General features: G+C 49.3%; 1 protein-coding gene across 1 annotated transcript in view; it reads left to right on the top strand.

The window, feature by feature from the left end:
• Positions 1-438: 438 nt before the first annotated feature.
• Positions 439-17,459, top strand: part of gsk3ba (glycogen synthase kinase 3 beta, genome duplicate a) — a 43,755-nt gene continuing 26,734 nt past the window's right edge. The window contains exons 1-2 of the mRNA XM_056289091.1: positions 439-1,541; positions 15,091-15,284. Of these exons, the coding sequence (XP_056145066.1) occupies positions 1,451-1,541; positions 15,091-15,284 (285 nt within the window). The 5' untranslated portion in view covers positions 439-1,450. The remainder of the gene's footprint in view (positions 1,542-15,090; positions 15,285-17,459) is intronic.

The raw sequence follows: 17,459 nt of genomic DNA on the forward strand, positions 1-17,459 counted from the left end.
TCCATTCTGCAGCAGTGATACAACCAATTAATTCAACTCAATAATGCTTTATTGGCGTGACTGCATTAATTACAATGTTGCCAAAGCAGGTGACTGCGAAACAGGTCAACAGAGTACCAAACAAAACAAAAAAGAAAAGAAATGGAAAAACAATCAAATATAAATTGTACAATAATGTAAAATTATACAGCTTTAACTAACATAGCAACAGCGTTGAATGACCGCCGGTGCTCTGTGTGACAGCTGGTCGCCTTTGAACCGGCAGTCTGAGTCGGAGCCCAGTTGGTCAACTGAGTAATCAATCATAAGGCCGCTCCGCCCACTTCCCCCGTCGCCAGCGCAGAAAAAGCCCTTTGAAGTACTTTGGGGCGGGGTCGAGCGAAATTATGCCATGTGTTCTTCACGACCCGGTGGCCCGATTGGTCCATGGCACCCGTCGCTACGCCTACTTTTAGACGACGTGCGTTCGGATTGGCTGACTCGGCCATCCCGGATTCACCCCTGCGCGTCCACAGCTGTCCTATTCTCGACGCGCGGCTAGTGTTGCGGCGTAACTCGGCCGCCGGGCGACGAGGGGAACGGAGCCGCGGCCGACTGCTTACGCGGGCGGCGTAACAAACGTGCGTAGCGACAAAGACGGCGAGCCGAAGACCTATGGGGAAGGAATAAAAAGGAAATTCAGAATCGTCGCACCCGTCCCAAAGACCGTCATTTCTCGAAGCGCGCCTTAGCTCGCCGAGGGCCCCCCTTTCTGGAAGAGCGGAATTCGACGGCGGCGAGAGCGGGATTTCAGCCGTGCCGAGAGAACCTGGAAATCGTCGGCGGCTGAGGATTGAGCAATTGGCAGATTTTTCCCCCTGAATCGTCAGCAGGCTAGGGTATAGCGAGGGAGCCGCCATGGCAGTCGGATCGCTGAGCCTCCACATCGGGATATGAAGAGGAACCGCACAGCCCCGAATCCTTGAGGGAAGAAAAAAACCAAAACCCCCCCGCACACAGAAATCTGACCCACGCAGGATCGGTTTGTTTTAATTGTGTATCTCACGCCGGTCTCACAATTGTGCCCACCATCCGCGTCGAGGCAGCAATCGCCAGCGGTTTTATTCCGGGGGAGCCGAGGGGAGAGTCCAGATCCATGACTATTTTAGTCCAAGACGCGTCTCCGAAGGCCTGCTGAGAGAAAACGAGGAACGTAAAGGAGAAACGATGCTCTGATCGGAGCGCCGCTGGCAAAAGAAAGGGTAGTCGTGTGTGTGTGTGTGTGTGTGTAGACGGGTGGGACGATCCGCCGTTAGAGACCGTGGATACGAGGGAGCCGTTTTCTTCCCGGTGAATTACACCGAATCCCAGGACTGTCATCCGCTTTGGATGAAAAGGTTCGGCGAGATTTTCCAGCCTTGCCACTTTAGCGAGTTACGGTCTCTTAACCGAGAGAACCCGAGGGGATTGGATGATGTCGGGTCGGCCCAGAACCACCTCCTTCGCGGAGAGCTGCAAACCAGTGCCGCAGCCATCGGCGTTCGGCAGCATGAAAGTCAGCAGTAAGTATACAGACCCCGCAACCGCGACCGTCATGTCTGCCGGCCAGCGGTGACGCGCCGTTTGCGTTTGCGTTAGGCCCGACGCGCTGTGCGTCCTCATTGGATACATTGAGTCCGTCAAATGAGCGCCGATGTGGACGGCGGCGGCGTGTCGCGTCTGTGTCGCCGGCGTTGAGCGGCACCCTGCTTTCCGCTAGGAGGGACCGCTGCGCCGTGACGCGTGTCTCGGTGCTGGTCCGCCGCCAGGGTTAGCAGGCCGCGCCGGGCCAGAGGGGAGGAAGAGGAGGAGGGTGAGGAAGGTGGGTGGGGGGGGGGGCTAAGGGCTAGCTTCAGAACCATGTCAACATCCTTACCTTCACTATAGCGAACAATCCTGCCCCAATATACCCCCCCCTTGTTACTTCATGGTGGAGAATATTAACGGCCATGTCGCCTCCCGAGCGACGAAACGCTAATTGCGTGGAAGCGACCAAAATCGGCCTATTACGCAACTGTCAGAGGAAAGGTGCGCCCATGCTCAGAACGTGACTGGGGCGAAAACCGAGCCCAGAAACGCCGGTGGTTGGTTGGCTGTGGAGCGGCTGTAGGTTTTTTTTGTTTTTCTTTCTGTGGGCCGTCTTAAAAAAAAAATGTGGAGTTGACGTATGGAAGTCGGACGTCGTGACGACTCGGGACAGCGTGTCACACACTTACCAGCGGATCATCGCGCTTAGAGTTGTCGGAGCCGTTGGCGACTTGGCTGCAACGCGGGGATGTGGGCCGGGCCATGCGGCTGACTGGCGGGCGTTATTAGCGCGGCCAGGCCTGCGTTGATTCGCCAGCGACAGTTCTGGCTGCGCTTCTGCACTTGTAGCTCCACGTGTGTTAGAAGTTTAAATCGTTTCTCTACGCAGACGTACCATTTCATAGCACAGCACCCCCCCCCAAAGAAAATAAATTAAGCTGGGCACACCACCACCACCACCGCCACCCCAGCTGGCGGTGGTGGTGGTGGTGGTGTGCCCAGCTTAATTTATTTTGCAAACTGATGCTCACGGCCTTATGGTTTGTAATGTGCAAGCGTGCCTGTGTGCTAAGTCCCACACTATTTTAATGCAAGTTTCCACACTCGCTTGACTTGATCACTAAATGAAAAGGTGTGTCTATGTTAATGGTGTGAGAGGCGGGGGGGGGGAGCAAGGGAGAATGTGAGCTGTGACATTAATGTGCTCAGACCTGCGAGCTTTGCAGCTGAACATCTCCTGGTTCTAAATTCTGATGTGTGTTAGTGGGGCGAGGCCTGGAGCTGAAGCTCTCCTCTGGGCCTCAGCATTTAGAAACCACTCGATTAGGGGAGACACACACACACACACACCCTTAACAAAACTTCTCATGCCCCAGATATATTGGTTGTAGTAGCTATTTGTGTGTTCTTGTCAATGTGTGGTTTATTTGTGGCTACTATATGACAGTTAAAGTGAAAAACCACGTGGATTTGGAATTGTCTCTGGTTTTACCACCGAGTCTCCCAGCTTGGAGTCTTACTCTTTTTCTCTTTCCTATAGATAAGAGCAGCTCCCATTAGCGCTGACTGGGAAGCTAACCTTGTGGACTTTAGTGTAGTCAGCACGGCATGTGCTTTACAACAGTGTCTCTTTGGTTTCCCAACCAGAGAATGCCCCGAAAAATGTGCTGAGGTTGATACTCGTATCCTAAATTGTATATCTCAGAATGGAATGGCCTTACTTTATCGGTTACTGAATAATCAGATTTTAGAACTGAAGCATTTTGTGGCCCCCCCCCCCCCCCCGGTAAGACTTAGTTTTTGTTTGCACAAATGACACCTTTGACATTGATACTGTGTACTGGCTTACACGTTAAGCCAAACTCCACCAGGAGATTCACGTGTTGTGTTGAGTTGCATCGAGTGGGAGGTTACGGCAGGGCACAAGACACTGAACTTACTAAACCGAAGAAACATGAAGTGGTCAGTCGGTTGTGTGACCAAGGCTTGTGATTTGGCATGGTCGGTGGCATGACCGACCGCCGACCATCCTGGAAGTCTTGGTAGAAGCCCAGCGAGGTGCCGCCGTGGGCCCTGTGCTAGTTTCAGTGACAACCGCAGCACAGGGACTAGCTGTTGGGAAAGAGCGGTATACCCATTAAAGAAGTGGCTATGGCAGCTTTTTTTTTGTGTTTTGTTTTTAAACTTGATCGTACTTGTAACGTGGCTTTTGGGAGGCGTTTGGGAGTGGGTTCTGGGCCGTAAATCTTGAGGTTGTTTAGAAGTTTCTTTGCAGATGAATAAACCAAGCTGCATTTTGGGAATCTACTGAGAACTGTTCGGTTGTTTTTCTCTTCCTCTTCCCCATGTAACTTAACTATTACCCCCACTTCACTGTCCCAGCGCATATTCTGTCTCTCTCTGTGTGTCTCTCTCTCTCTCTGTCTCTCTCTCTGTCTCTCTCTCTCACTCTGACACGCGCACACACACGTACTCATGCGTTTGTGAATGACTTGGCAGATGATCTGAAGCAGCTGTAGCCAACGTGTATGATCCTTGAGCGAACACTGCTGTCCCTCCTACACAGTCAGACAGACACACAGATATGTACACAACATGTACATTCACACACACACACACACACACACACACACACACACTCCTGGACACCTATCTTTTTTTCTTCTTTTTTTTTTAGTGAGGCAGCTGACCAAAAACAATGGGCGTTTTGTTTAACATTTCAAAAGTCCCGCCATGCCAAGCCTTGACAACAACCCCACCCCACCTTCTCCTGTCCACCACACACACACACACACACACACACACACACACACACTTTTATCACACTAATGATGGGGGGGGAACGAAATGAACTAATCTAACGTGTATCAGCAGTTGCAAATGAACCAGCAGCAGAGGGGCGGACAGAATCACACGGCGATTGGGAGAAGGTCAGGTTTACAGAAGGGGGGGGGGGGTCCTTGGGACTCGCTGTGGTTGGCATTTTAACATGACTGGGCAGCTGTGGTTCGGCACACTGAAGCCAATAGTCGTATTATGCATGGTATCTATGGATGTAGGGGAGAAGATTGTTACAAGTGCGTTCAGGGAAGATGCTGGGCTTAGTTGAACCGTACACGGAAAAAGTAAGCCGTGCACACTGAACGCTATGACCCTGATGATTAACAGGCCTACAAATTTCCATTTTGCTATTTTCTATTGCTGGTGTATTTATGATATTGTATTGAACTCGAGAAACGAACCACAAACATCTTCACTGTAGCTCAGTGGGTATTGTCAGAAAAATGACACATGACATCCAAATGTGGAAGAATAAGGCAGGTAGTGGCGAGTTTTGAAGACAAAAGAGGTGTTGTTGCTGACAAGCGGTTGACCAAAGTTCATAGAAAACCTTGACTAAGATGTACCACAACATCAATAGCTAAAATCCAGTTCCACCATGTTTTTGTTTGGCAGTGGGGGGGGGGGGTGCTCCTGCTGATGCAACAGCACTGACGAATCTGTTTCATTTTGAATGGATCAGTGGGATTTGGAGTGATCAAACACCAATGCAGTTAACTGTGTATCACCATAGGTGTCAGTAAATCGAACAAAGGTGATGATTTTCATTCAGTATATGGCACAGTCAGAAACAAGAGGGGTTAGATATGTGTACATCAGAGGAAGTTGCTAAACTGGGCCCCCCTTTTTCTCCCCACTTGTATCCAGCCAATTACCCCACTTCCGAGCCGTCCCGGTCGCTGCTCCACCCCCTCTGCCAATCCGGGGAGGGCTGCAGACTACCACATGCCTCCTCCGAATACATGTGGAGTCGCCAGCTGCTTCTTTTCACCTGACAGCGAGGAGTTTCACCCGCACCCACCCGCAGACATGGCCAATTGTATCTGTAGGGACGCCTGACCAAGCCGGAGGCGACATGGGGATTCGAACCGGCGATCCCCGTGTTGGTAGGCAACGGAATAGACCGCCACACCACCCGGTAGCCTAGCATTTGCAGTCTTTAATCTCGCTGATGGTGTTATTTGAATAGGTCGATTACTTAGAAGGAACCGTTAACGTTGTCTGAAGGTTTTTGAGTTGACGTATGCAAGACCTATGGTTCGCCATTGTCACCTTCTCTCTGTATCTGCCTGCGGTGACATTCCTGTGAGTAGATGTTCCAGTATAGTAGCATATTCTCTCGTCAACAGTTGAACACTTTACCTTGTGTACGTGTGTGTGTGTGTGTGTGTGTGTGTGTGTGTGTGTGTGTGTGTGTGTGTGTGTGTGTACATTAGTACATTGACGTGTGCACCTGCATGTGTTTGCACCTGGCAGAGTACCCGTTTGCCGTCCGTGTCACCATTTAGTCAAGGAAATCTCTCCTCACATTCCTCACGTAGTCATCTCTGCGCTGCAGCCTGTTGTCGCCACGCGTTGAAAGCCGTGTCATTAACATTCTGTCTACATTGTCTGCTGTATGAACTATTGATTTCCCCATGTTGATATTGCCGCAATAACTCAAGTAACAATGCTCTATTTGATGGTTTGAAAAGACAAACACAGTTCAGAGTGACAATATAACGAGCCTCGGTGTTTGATTTTACAGTTTGGCTGTGCGACAGGTTACCAATCACACAGTGATAATCTAACAATTATGAGACGCCGTGTATAAACGCCTGTGTGCAAGCATCTGCTGAAATATCAGGTAGTGAAGGAGAAGATACCATGGCTCCATAGTTTGATTTTTATATATCTATCTATCTATCTATCTATATATATATATGCTTTATTGATCCCCGTGGGAATATTCTTCTCTGCATTTAACCCATCCTAGCTGTGTAGCTAGGAGCAGTGGGCAACTGCCGTGCAGCACCCGGGGACCAACTCCAGTTCATCTTGCCATGCCTCGGTCAAGGGCACAGACAGGAGTATTAACTCTAACGTTCTAACGTGCATGTCTTTTTTTGGTGGGGGGGGGGGGGGGGGGGGTTCTGGCTTTTTCTCCCCAATTGCCTTTTGGCCAATTACCCCACTCTTCCGAGGCATCCCAGTCGCTGCTCCACCCCCTCTGCCGATGCGGGGAGGGCTGCAGACTACCACATGCCTCCTCCCATACATGTGGAGTCACCAGCCACTTCTTTTCACCTGACAGTGAGGAGTTTCGCCAGGGGGACATAGCACTTGGGAGGATCACTCTATTCCCCCCAGTTCCCCCTCCCCCCCGAACAAGCGCCCCGACCGACCAGAGGAGGTCCTAATGCAGTGACCAGGACACACCCACATCTGGCTTCCCACTGGCAGACACGGCCAGTTGTGTCTGTAGGGACGCCCGACCAAGCCGGAGGTAACACGGGAACCGGCGATCCCCGTGTTAGTAGGTAACGGAATAGACCGCTACGCTACCCGGACGCCCCATGCATGTCTTTTTTGATGATGGTGGGGGAAACCGGAGCACCTGGAGAAAACCCACCACAGACAAGGGGATAACATGCAAACTTCACACAGAGGATGACCTGGGCTGACCCCCAAGGTTAGACAAACCCGGGGTTCGAACCCAGGACCTTCTTGCTTTGAGGTGACCGCGCTAACCACTGCAACACCATGCCGCCAAATTGGGGTTGATTGGGACGGTAGTAGATGGTATAACTGGAAAGAGAGCCTTTACCCTCTAGCAGTTGCAATGCTGACTGGGTCATCCTGCAAAGTGAGTTATTACAAATATGATTAGAAATGAATTTTTTAAAATTCATCTCATTGCCAGTCAACGTAAGTGGGGTACACACCCTTTTTAAAATGGCTCATTCTGTCCCTCAGGCGTAGCCTACATCATCATTACAGGGTCACTGTTCTTGGCTTGGGATTAAAAAAATCGAATGTACCCAGCGGATGAAAAATTGTTCTCATTCCAAAATGCTTCAAATTGTCAAAATTGCTCGGCCAACATAAAACCCGGTGTGCCTGTTCTTTTCAAATTCTTCTGACGAATGTTGGTAAATCCACAGGTTATCGAGTGCAGAGAACAGCCGAACTTTGAACTTTCACAGGTTGTGGTTTTTCTCTCTCGCCATGGCTGAACTCAGTGTGCTGCTGCTGAATCGTGTAGTAAAAGCTGGGCAATATATCAATTATAATATTGCTATCATGATATGAGACTAGTTATCGTCTGGGCTTTTGGTTATCGTAATATCATGATATAACTTAATTGTTTGTCATTTCCTGGTCTTAAAGGCTGCATTATAGTGCGGTTTCTTGAGTAAAGTGAACGATAAATGCCTCCACCTGCTTGATCATCATATCGACAAATCTTATGATCGTTTTCCCAAAATAAGGTCACATTATCAATATCGTTGTATTCAGTCAAAAATAATGTGCTATTTGATTGCGTCAATATTGCCCAGCCCTATATGCAGTATATGTAAATGAATTCGTGATATCTAGTATGTCAGTACTGCAGTGGTCTAATGTGACTTTATATTTACCAAGGCAACCCCACTGGCACATATTATTACAGGCGAACCGAGCATCAGGCCAAAGACTTCCTCCGTCATGTAGGGATGGTTTGATTTGGATTGTTGTTTTTGTAACGATCATGAATGAGTAGACTCGCTAGCCGGTTGGCTAACGGGTCGGACCCTTTAGTCGACTGGTTAACGTAGTCGCCTGTGGTGCGGGAGACCCGGGTTCGCGTCCCGGCTGCCCCCTGAATTCGTTACATTTGGGGGTCCGACCCGTTAGCCAAGGGCTAGCGAATGGTCGTCACAGTACCCCCCCTCCTTCGGGAAGCGTGTCCCCGCGCTTCAGCACACCACCTCCCTCTCACACCTCCGGGCGCACACGCTTCCGGTGGCCTCGCGGTCTCACCATCCCACTTCTGACACCAATGTCGCGAATTCAGGGGGCAGCCGGGACGCGAACCCGGGTCTCCCGCACCACGGGCGACTACGTTAACTAGTCGACTAAAGGGTCCTATCCGTTAGCCCAGTGTTTCTCAACCGGGGGTCCGCGGACCCCAAGTGGTCCGTGGTGTAATTGCAAGGGGTCCGTGAAAATAAAATATCTTTAAAAAAAAGATTCTATGACATTTATAGAAATAGGATTATTTTACTCAAATGTGACTGAGACCTTTACCTACCTAAACTATAAAGGGTAACAGGACTTTTTTCTCTAATTACATCTGTTTCACAAGTGTCATTTATTGTATTTTAATAAGAGATCTCGCTCCCGTTTGCATTGTTAAAAGTTACTGCATAAAAATTCCGTTGTTACATATATATCTGAAAGTTACTGAATACATATTCTGTCTTGTTACATATATCTGAAAGTTACTGAATACATATTCTGTTTTGTTACATATATCTGAACGTTACTGAATACATATTCTGTGTTGTTACATATATCTGAAAGTTACTGCATAAGAATTCTGTTTTGTTAACTATATCTAAGTTACAACTGAAAGCTCTTATTTTTGCCCCAAAGAGTGAATAAATGCTATAATGCAATTTAAAATGCAGTTTCTACTGTTTCTATCAAATTGCAACCCCCCTCCCCCAAGATCAGGTGGAGGGGGTCCTCAGGGTAGATCAAAAATACGCAGGGGGTCCAGGACCCCAAAAAGGTTGAGAACCACTGCGTTAGCCAACCGGCTAGCGAGTCTACTCATTCATGATCGTTACATTTTATTTCTATTTATTCCAAATGAACATCGGTCATCACCAAGGTATTACGATCGAGACAGTTTCTTTGGTCGAGTTTTCTTTTACAAAGACGCAAACTACAAAACGATTATTTCATTATTATACATATGTGAATAATACTGGATGACAGGGTCTAGCTTTCAGAGACACCATCGTGCTGTAGTAGAGAGGGTCTCTGGTCTGACCCACTGAACTGCTCCGTCTTCTGTCCCAGTGTCCCATGAGCAAGGTGAAAGAAGCTCGAGCCTGTGTCTCTTAATGGTTGCATATGACGTCACGAACTACAGCTGGAGAGCAGGAAGTGATTTTCTACATAGGAAGCCCATCACAAACTTTCGAAATGCCTATGTTTGGCGTCATTAACTGAGAAACCACAAGGAGTTTTTATTGAGTACCAAAGTTGTTGTTCATGGGGGGGGGGGGGGTGCAAGAAATTGACCGAAAATGCCGGAAAAATGGCTCGCGACCACTTCCTCAAAAAAAACACTCTTCATAACATAAGATCACGTCCAACATGTCCAACATAAGATCACGTCCAACATGTCCAACATAAGATCACATCCAACATGTCTTACTTCCTGTTTATACCCTTCCTCTCATAATATCGTCTAAACCAGTGTTTCTCAACCCAGTCCTCAAGGACCCCCTATCCTGCAGATTTTCATTGTAACCCTGCATAGGTAGCCCTGCTTGTACTTACTCGACCAATCATCTCGCAGCACTTAATTATGCAAGGTGTGCGACGTCAGACAAAATTCATTGCTGAGTGGTTGAATAACTACAAACAGGCACCTGTTCAGGGTTGCAAAGAAAATATGCAGGATAGGGGGTCCTTGAGGACTGGGTTGAGAAACACTGGTCTAAACGAGCACAGTTTGGGCTAAACTAGCTCCATCTCGTCCATTCTGCTTTTCAATTCCTGCCCTCCATCTGAATCTTGCGCGTCATCAGAATCACGTGACCGCAAACAAGCTGTTAATTAGCGAGAATGTAACGTGTAAATAACAAAAACGACCACAAAGGTGATTCTTTCTCATCAGTAGTAAAAGGGAGGGGAAAGTTGTGTGACAGCACGCTGCTGGATGGTTTTACTGCTGGTTCAGATCAGCGTCTGTCTTGTCCAGGTCCGGCTGACAGATCGCGGTTCATTCAATTAGCGCGAATGAAAATAATTTCATTTCCAACACTTGTAGCGTCACTTCTTGCTCTGTGTGTGTGTGTGTGTGGTGTGTGCATGCGGTGTGTGTGTGTGCGTGCGTGCGTGCGTGCGTGAACATTTCTCACGCTTTGAGGAAGTGCAGAGGCGTCACAAGCACTCCTGCTGGAATACGTGGGCAGAGTCCCATTTCTCTCTCTCTCTCTCTCCCCGACTGTCCGTCTCTCTCTCTCTCTCCCCGACTGTCCGTCTCTCTCTCTCTCTCCCCGACTGTCCGTGTCTGTCTGTCTGTCTGTCTGTCTGTCTGTCTGTCTGTCTGTCTGTCTCTCTCTCTCTCCGACTGTCCGTGTCTGTCTGTCTGTCTGTCTGTCTGTCTCTCTCTCTCTCTCTCCCCCGACTGTCCGTGTCTGTCTGTCTGTCTGTCTGTCTGTCTCTCTCTCCGACTGTCCGTGTCTGTCTGTCTGTCTGTCTGTCTGTCTCTCTCTCTCTCTCTCTCCCCCGAACTGTCCGTGTCTGTCTGTCTCTCTCTCTCTCTCTCTCTCTCCCCGACTGTCCGTGTCTGTCTGTCTCTCTCTCTCTCTCTTTTTCCCCGACTGTCCGTCTCTCTCTCTCTCTCTTTCTCTCTCTCTCTCTCCCCCGGACTGTCCGTGTCTGTCTGTCTCTCTCTCTCTCTCTCTCCCCCCGACTGTCCGTGTCTGTCTGTCTGTCTCTCTCTCTCTCCCCGACTGTCCGTCTCTCTCTCTCCCCCCCCCCGACTGTCCGTCTGTCCGTGTCTGTCTGTCTGTCTCTCTCTCTCTCCCCGACTGTCCGTCTCTCTCTCTCTCTCCCCGACTGTCCGTCTCTCTCTCTCTCTCTCTCTCTCTCTCTCTCTCTCTCTCTCTCTCTCTCTCTCTCTCTCTCTCTCTCTCTCTCTCTCCCCGACTGTCCGTGTCTGTCTGTCTGTCTCTCTCTCTCTCCGACTGTCCGTGTCTGTCTGTCTGTCTCTCTCTCTCTCTCTCTCCGGATGTCCGTGTCTGTCTGTCTCTCTCTCTCTCTCTCTCCCCGACTGTCCGTCTCTCTCTCTCTCTCTCTCTCTCTCTCTCTCTCTCCCTCTCCCTCTCTCTCTCCCCGACTGTCCGTCTCTCTCTCTCTCTCTCTCTCTCTCTCTCTCTCTCTCTCTCTCTCTCTCCCCGACTGTCCGTCTCTCTCTCTCTCTCTCTCTCTCTCTCTCTCTCTCTCTCTCTCTCTCTCTCTCTCTCTCTCTCTCTCTCCCCCCCCCCGACTGTCCGTGTCTGTCTGTCTGTCTCTCTCTCTCTCCGACTGTCCGTGTCTGTCTGTCTGTCTGTCTCTCTCTCTCCCCGACTGTCTGTGTCTGTCTGTCTGTCTGTCTGTCTCTCTCTCTCTCTCTCCCCGACTGTCCGTGTCTCTCTCTCTCTCTCTCTGTCCGACTGTCCGTGTCTGTCTGTCTCTCGCTCTCTCTCTCTCTCTCTCTCTCTCTCTCCGACTGTCCGTGTCTCTCTCTCTCTGTGACTGTCCGTCTCTCTCTTTCTCTTTGTCTCCCTTTTTTCCGCTCCGTCTCCTTTTCATGGAAGTCTATTTCTGTGGCAGTCGCCTAACAGCTGTGTCTCGGAGAGATAAAAAAGAGAGAGAACTGTGGGTGTCTTGGGCTTCCCTCCGCCGCCTCCCTGTATAATTCATTTTAATTTTTTTTTTAAATGTACTTATCGTCTCTTTCAACTCGGCAGGCAGTTGCATCTGACAGCAAATAGGTCACATGTCGGTGACACACTGGCGTGTGAAAACATGCATGGGGGGATGCATGTTTTCATGTTTTGTGTGTGTGTGTGTGTGTGTGTGGGGGGGCACAACACACACACACACACACACACACAGCAGGGCTAGATTGAATTTATTTCTTGCGCCTGTGTGGGAATGAGCATATGCGTATGCAGGGTGCCCAAACACATACGCTGACACAATTTGCAATGTAATCAATAGCCCTGCTGGAAAACCAGTCCGTGTGTGTGTGTCTGTGTCTGTGTGTGTGTGCGTGTGTGTGTGTGTGCGCCGCGCGCACAGAAACCAGCGAACTGCTCCATAAGGTCTCTCTGGTGCAACAAAAATGTCGACATATTGGAGATAACACTACTTTAGCTGTGTTGAGAATCATCACTCCCACACACACACCCCCCCCACACACACACACACACATGTACTAAGTCACAGGCAGGTGCACAGTGTGCCAAGTCGGCATGGAATTATGCGTCCCACCTCTAGATAGATGGGGTTACCGTGGCCCGTCCGACGAGGTCCAGACGGCTGCGGTCTGTCAATACGGCGCTCAGCTGGGCGGTACGTCGGGACGGTACGTGGTGTAATAGTACCATGGCCGATACCAGCCAGCCAACATGGTTTTTAGTCAACACTATTCCATTCATGAAAATCTGAACCCACTTGAGCGGACTCCAGGAAAATGTGTTTTGCCACTCTGCCAATGCCCGCTTTACGACCGGATTTAGACCTAGATACTGTAAGTAAGACAGGTGCTGCTCATTTTGACCAACAAAACACTTCCTCCATGACTTGTGTAAGGGCGGGATATGCTAATGAGGCGTGGTCTGTTTGGGAGAGAGCCGGAGCCTTGCAACACATAGGGTTTTTGCCCATAATTGTGGGCGGCAATTGTGATACTCTGTGCAAGAATGTGTCTGGTTACGACTTTCGGAGTTGGTTCAGAAGTTTTGGGACTGGAGGCATGCGGGCAGTATCTGGCAGTGGCACGCGACACACACACAGTGGCCCGGTTATCCTTTAACCACGAGGTAACATGGACTTTAACCAACCCCCGAGGCTGTATGTGTGTGTGTGTGTGTGTGAGAGAGAGAGAGAGAGAGAGAGAGAGAGAGAGACCTTTTAAATAGATGAAGGCCTCCCCATAATCCTGTGAGAGAAAGGACCTAGCTCTAGATTGACAGGATTGAAAGGAGGTGTGTGTGTGTGTGTGTGTGTGTGTGTGTGTGTGTGTGTGTGTGTGTGTGTGTGTGTGTGTGTGTGTGTGTGTGTGTGTGTGTGTGTGTGTGTGTGTGTGTGTGTGTGTGTGAGAGCCGGGGGGTAGTCATGTGAAAGGAGATTCAGATCTATTGTAATTACATTAGCATCTCAGATACAGTCTTGGCATGGGCATGCTGGGGTTTTCCCTGGTCATAATATTGGGTGTTATATGTAATTACCTTTGATAATTATTTGATAATTGTCATTACAAGGTCAGGTCTCATTTTCCATTGGGGGACAGTGTCAGAGATTGAGACCTTCAACTCCACAGTTCGGTCCATTGCCTTGGTTAATGGCGTACACGTTCAGATTTAAGATATAATCAGCCTAGTTATCAGCAAAACGGTCACATTTTAGATGTGTACAGGTGTTGTGTACCTTGATGTAATGATAAAATGTCGTTTTACCATAAGCAAATCTCCAAGAAAGGAGGCACAATCAAGTACATCCTGATAGATTTTTAATGCTGCTACCTGTAGTAAAACTCTCTCAAATACCAACGGCAAACATTTGTCTCCTGAGCCCTCCGACAACTCCCTAAAGCTGTATCTCATGTGAAAAGTCCCTAACCTGGTTTTTATAGATCAACAATCAATATAAAATGTCAAAATGTTTTTAACCTAAGAAACGTAATCGGTTTTGTTTTTATAACCTTTCATTTATTGGTTAAGTATAGAGGCTCTGCTTTCCACTCGCCAAGCTCTGCACATGCACAATTGGGAGCTGCCCAGTACAACCAGTCCTCTGCTGCTGACCACTGAGCAGCTTCAACAGAGCATTTGGGGGCGTCCGGTTAGCGTGGCGGTCTATTCCGTTGCCTACCGACACGGGGATCGCCAGTTCGAATCCCCGTGTTACCTCTGGCTTGGTCGGGCGTCACTATGGACACAATTGACTGTGTCTGCGGGGGGGAAGCCGGATGTGGGTATGTGTCCCGGTTGCTGCACTAGTGCCTCCTTTGGTCGGTTGGGGCGCCTGTTCGGGGGGGTGGGGGGAATAGCGTGATCCTCCCATGCGCTACTTCCCCCTAGTGAAACTCCTCACTGTCAGGTGAAAAGAAGTGGCTGGCGACTCCACACGTATTGGAGGAGGCATGTGGTAGTCTGCAGCCCTCCCCGGATCAGCAGAGGGAGTGGAGCAGCAACCAGGACGGCTCGGAAGAGTGGGGGTAATTGGACGAGCAGGGCATTCGGGGGCTGAAGCGGAGGTTGCTAACTGATCTCATTAACCCCTGCCCAGATTTTTTTCCCATGAGGTTTTGAACCGTCAGCCCTCCGTTAAATAGGATGTATATCTAGCGAGCAGGTCGCCACGGCTCCCAGTTTCATCAAAGCTTATTTTGCAGCGTTAGACGTATTGAGGGCTTTGTGCTTCAGTACACCGTAACTCGCAAGACACAAGTAGATGTTGATGAGCTGTGGAAGTGTGGTTTAAATGACAGCATGATGCCTAGTGTGTCATAGGCATATCACATTTGAAATCTCTGTGGCTTACCTACTCTAGCTGACTGAGTCAGAATTAGTCAAGCTCGTGTCAGCGAAACGAGTTCTCTCTCTGTCTTCCCCTCGTTGTCTTTATTAACCAGCGTACTGCTGCTCTACCACGATGTGTTTTTCTGTACGGCACAGTGCCGAGTTTAAACACAGCCAGCCATGCACTAAGGCTTTTCCTCTTTCTTTCTAGGGGATAAGGATGGCAGCAAGGTAACGACGGTCATGGCCACCCCAGGCCAAGGCCCCGACAGGCCACAGGAGGTGAGCTACACAGACACCAAGGTGATCGGCAACGGCTCATTCGGCGTGGTGTACCAGGCAAAGCTCTGTGACTCCGGCGAGCTGGTGGCCATCAAGAAGGTCCTGCAGGACAAGAGGTTTAAGGTTAGAGGCCGTTACATGTTTTTCCTGCTTTGGTTTCCAAGTCCCAGGTTTCGGTTGAATGTATGTAAGTTTCCTGCGTTAAAGCCACACTATGCAATTTATTTTATAATAAACTGTTCTTGAGTTTATACAGAACGTTTTGCACACACTGATAGTTGAATACCAAAAGTAGTTTTGTTGCTGGAGCCTTGATTGGTCTGGTGCAACCAGCCTTCTCTCAGCCCTCTGGCATATTGAATATATGTTTGGTCTCGCAATATTGTCCATAACAAACGACGAGGGCTCTCGCACACTGAGAAAGGACAAGCACGGGCATCTGGGTGGCGTGGCGGTCTGTTCTGTTGCCTACCAACACGGGGATCGCCTGTTTGAATCCCTGTGTTACCTCCAGATTGGGCGGGCGTCCCTACAGATACAGTTGGCCGTGCCTGCGGGTGGGAAGCCGGATGTGGGTATGTGTCCTGGTCGCCACACTAGCGCCTCCTCTGGTCAGTCAGGGCGCCTGTTCAGGGGGGAGGGTGAAATGGGGGGGGGAATAGCATGATCCCTCCCATGTGCTACGTTCCCCTGGTGAAACTCCTCACTGTCAGGTGAAAAGAAGCGGCTGGCAACTCCACATGTATCGGAGCAGGCATGTGGTAGTCTGCAGCCCTCCCTGGATCGGCAAAGGGGGGTGGAGCAGTGACCAGGATGGCTCGGAGAGCGGGGTGATTGGCCAGGAACAATTGGGGAGAAAAGGGGCGGGGGAGAGAGCAAGGACAAGCACTAATGTGCCTTCTGCAATGTATAATGAATGATTCATAGCGGTACACAAAAAAATAGACGTTTCAGCAAGGCTCCAAATTAACACTTACAAATGCCGGTAGATTTTCGGTTTGGCGAGTAAATCTCGGAAGGCTATCTGCCACATGGCCGGCAAATGTTTGTACAAAAATAGTCACGTAATAAAAAACTGCTGAGAATCGACTGTGTTTTGGTGTTAGGGTGCGCTGCTGCAGGCAGCTCATGCTGCAGCTTCTGTCCTCTGCTGTGTGTGTGTCGGGGTTTCACGGCGGGCTGTGCTAAGCTCCTACACACACACACATACACACACACACATACACACACCGTCAGTTGCCGCCGGTCTGCTGCTAGCTACCGTTAGGCTAAATAAATTGCTACAATCTGGTGATATTCACAAGGATTAAGAAAAACGTTAAAATGAAAACCCACCAACGAAAATGAGGCCGAAGCAGCGGAAGCACGTACAAAATGAAAAACCCTCAAATTTACATTTGTGTTTGATCCTTAAGGATATTTAATAGCAAACACTTCCAGAACTTTTAGATCAGGAGTCCTTGGGTTGTACTCACGCTTGATCAATATATTGAAATGGTTTTGCTACAAACTTTGCTCTGGCCTCTTCTTTAAGTTTTTATTCAACATAATACTTTATTATCTCAAGGAAATATATAATTTCAGACAAGCCTTATTACTGAATGCCACTGCAGCCTTGCAGTGTATTGTGTATTGCAAGCATCGAAGAAGTACTGCTCGCAGCAAGAATGTGCAGTGACTGTGCAAAACTTTCATAGTGTAGTTTTACAACATCTAAATTCAGTGAGTCAGTTGGTGGTTCTGTACATTTTTGCATTTTGTCTGGAAATATTAAATTACAATGTTTTTTGTTTTTTTTTCATTTCCCCTCTTTTTCCTCCCCAGTTGTACTTGGCTAATAACCGTATTTTCCGAGCTGTCCCGGTCACTGCTCCACCCCCGCTGCCGATCCGGGGGGGGGGGGGGCTGCAGACTACCACATGCCTCCTCTGATACATGTGGAGTCGCCAGCCACTTCTTTTCACGTGACAGTGAGGAGTTTCACCAGGGGGACGTAGTGCGTGGGAGGATCACACTATTCCCCACAGTCCCCCCCCCCCCCCCGAACAGGCACCCCAACCAACCAGAGGAGGTGCTAGTGCAGCGAACAGGATACATACCCACGTCCAGCTTCTTACCCGCAGACACGGCAAATTGTGTCTGTAGGGACGTCCGACCAAGCCGGAGGTAACATGGGGATTCGAACCGGCGATCCCTGTATTGGGTAGGCAATAGAATAGACCGCCACGCCACCCGAACGCCCAAATTCCAATGTTTTTTCATGTGTGTGTGTTGGGGGGGGGGGGGGTAAAGGACATA

Source organism: Lampris incognitus, chromosome 11 (assembly GCF_029633865.1).
Source record: "Lampris incognitus isolate fLamInc1 chromosome 11, fLamInc1.hap2, whole genome shotgun sequence".
Lineage (NCBI taxonomy): Eukaryota > Metazoa > Chordata > Actinopteri > Lampriformes > Lampridae > Lampris > Lampris incognitus.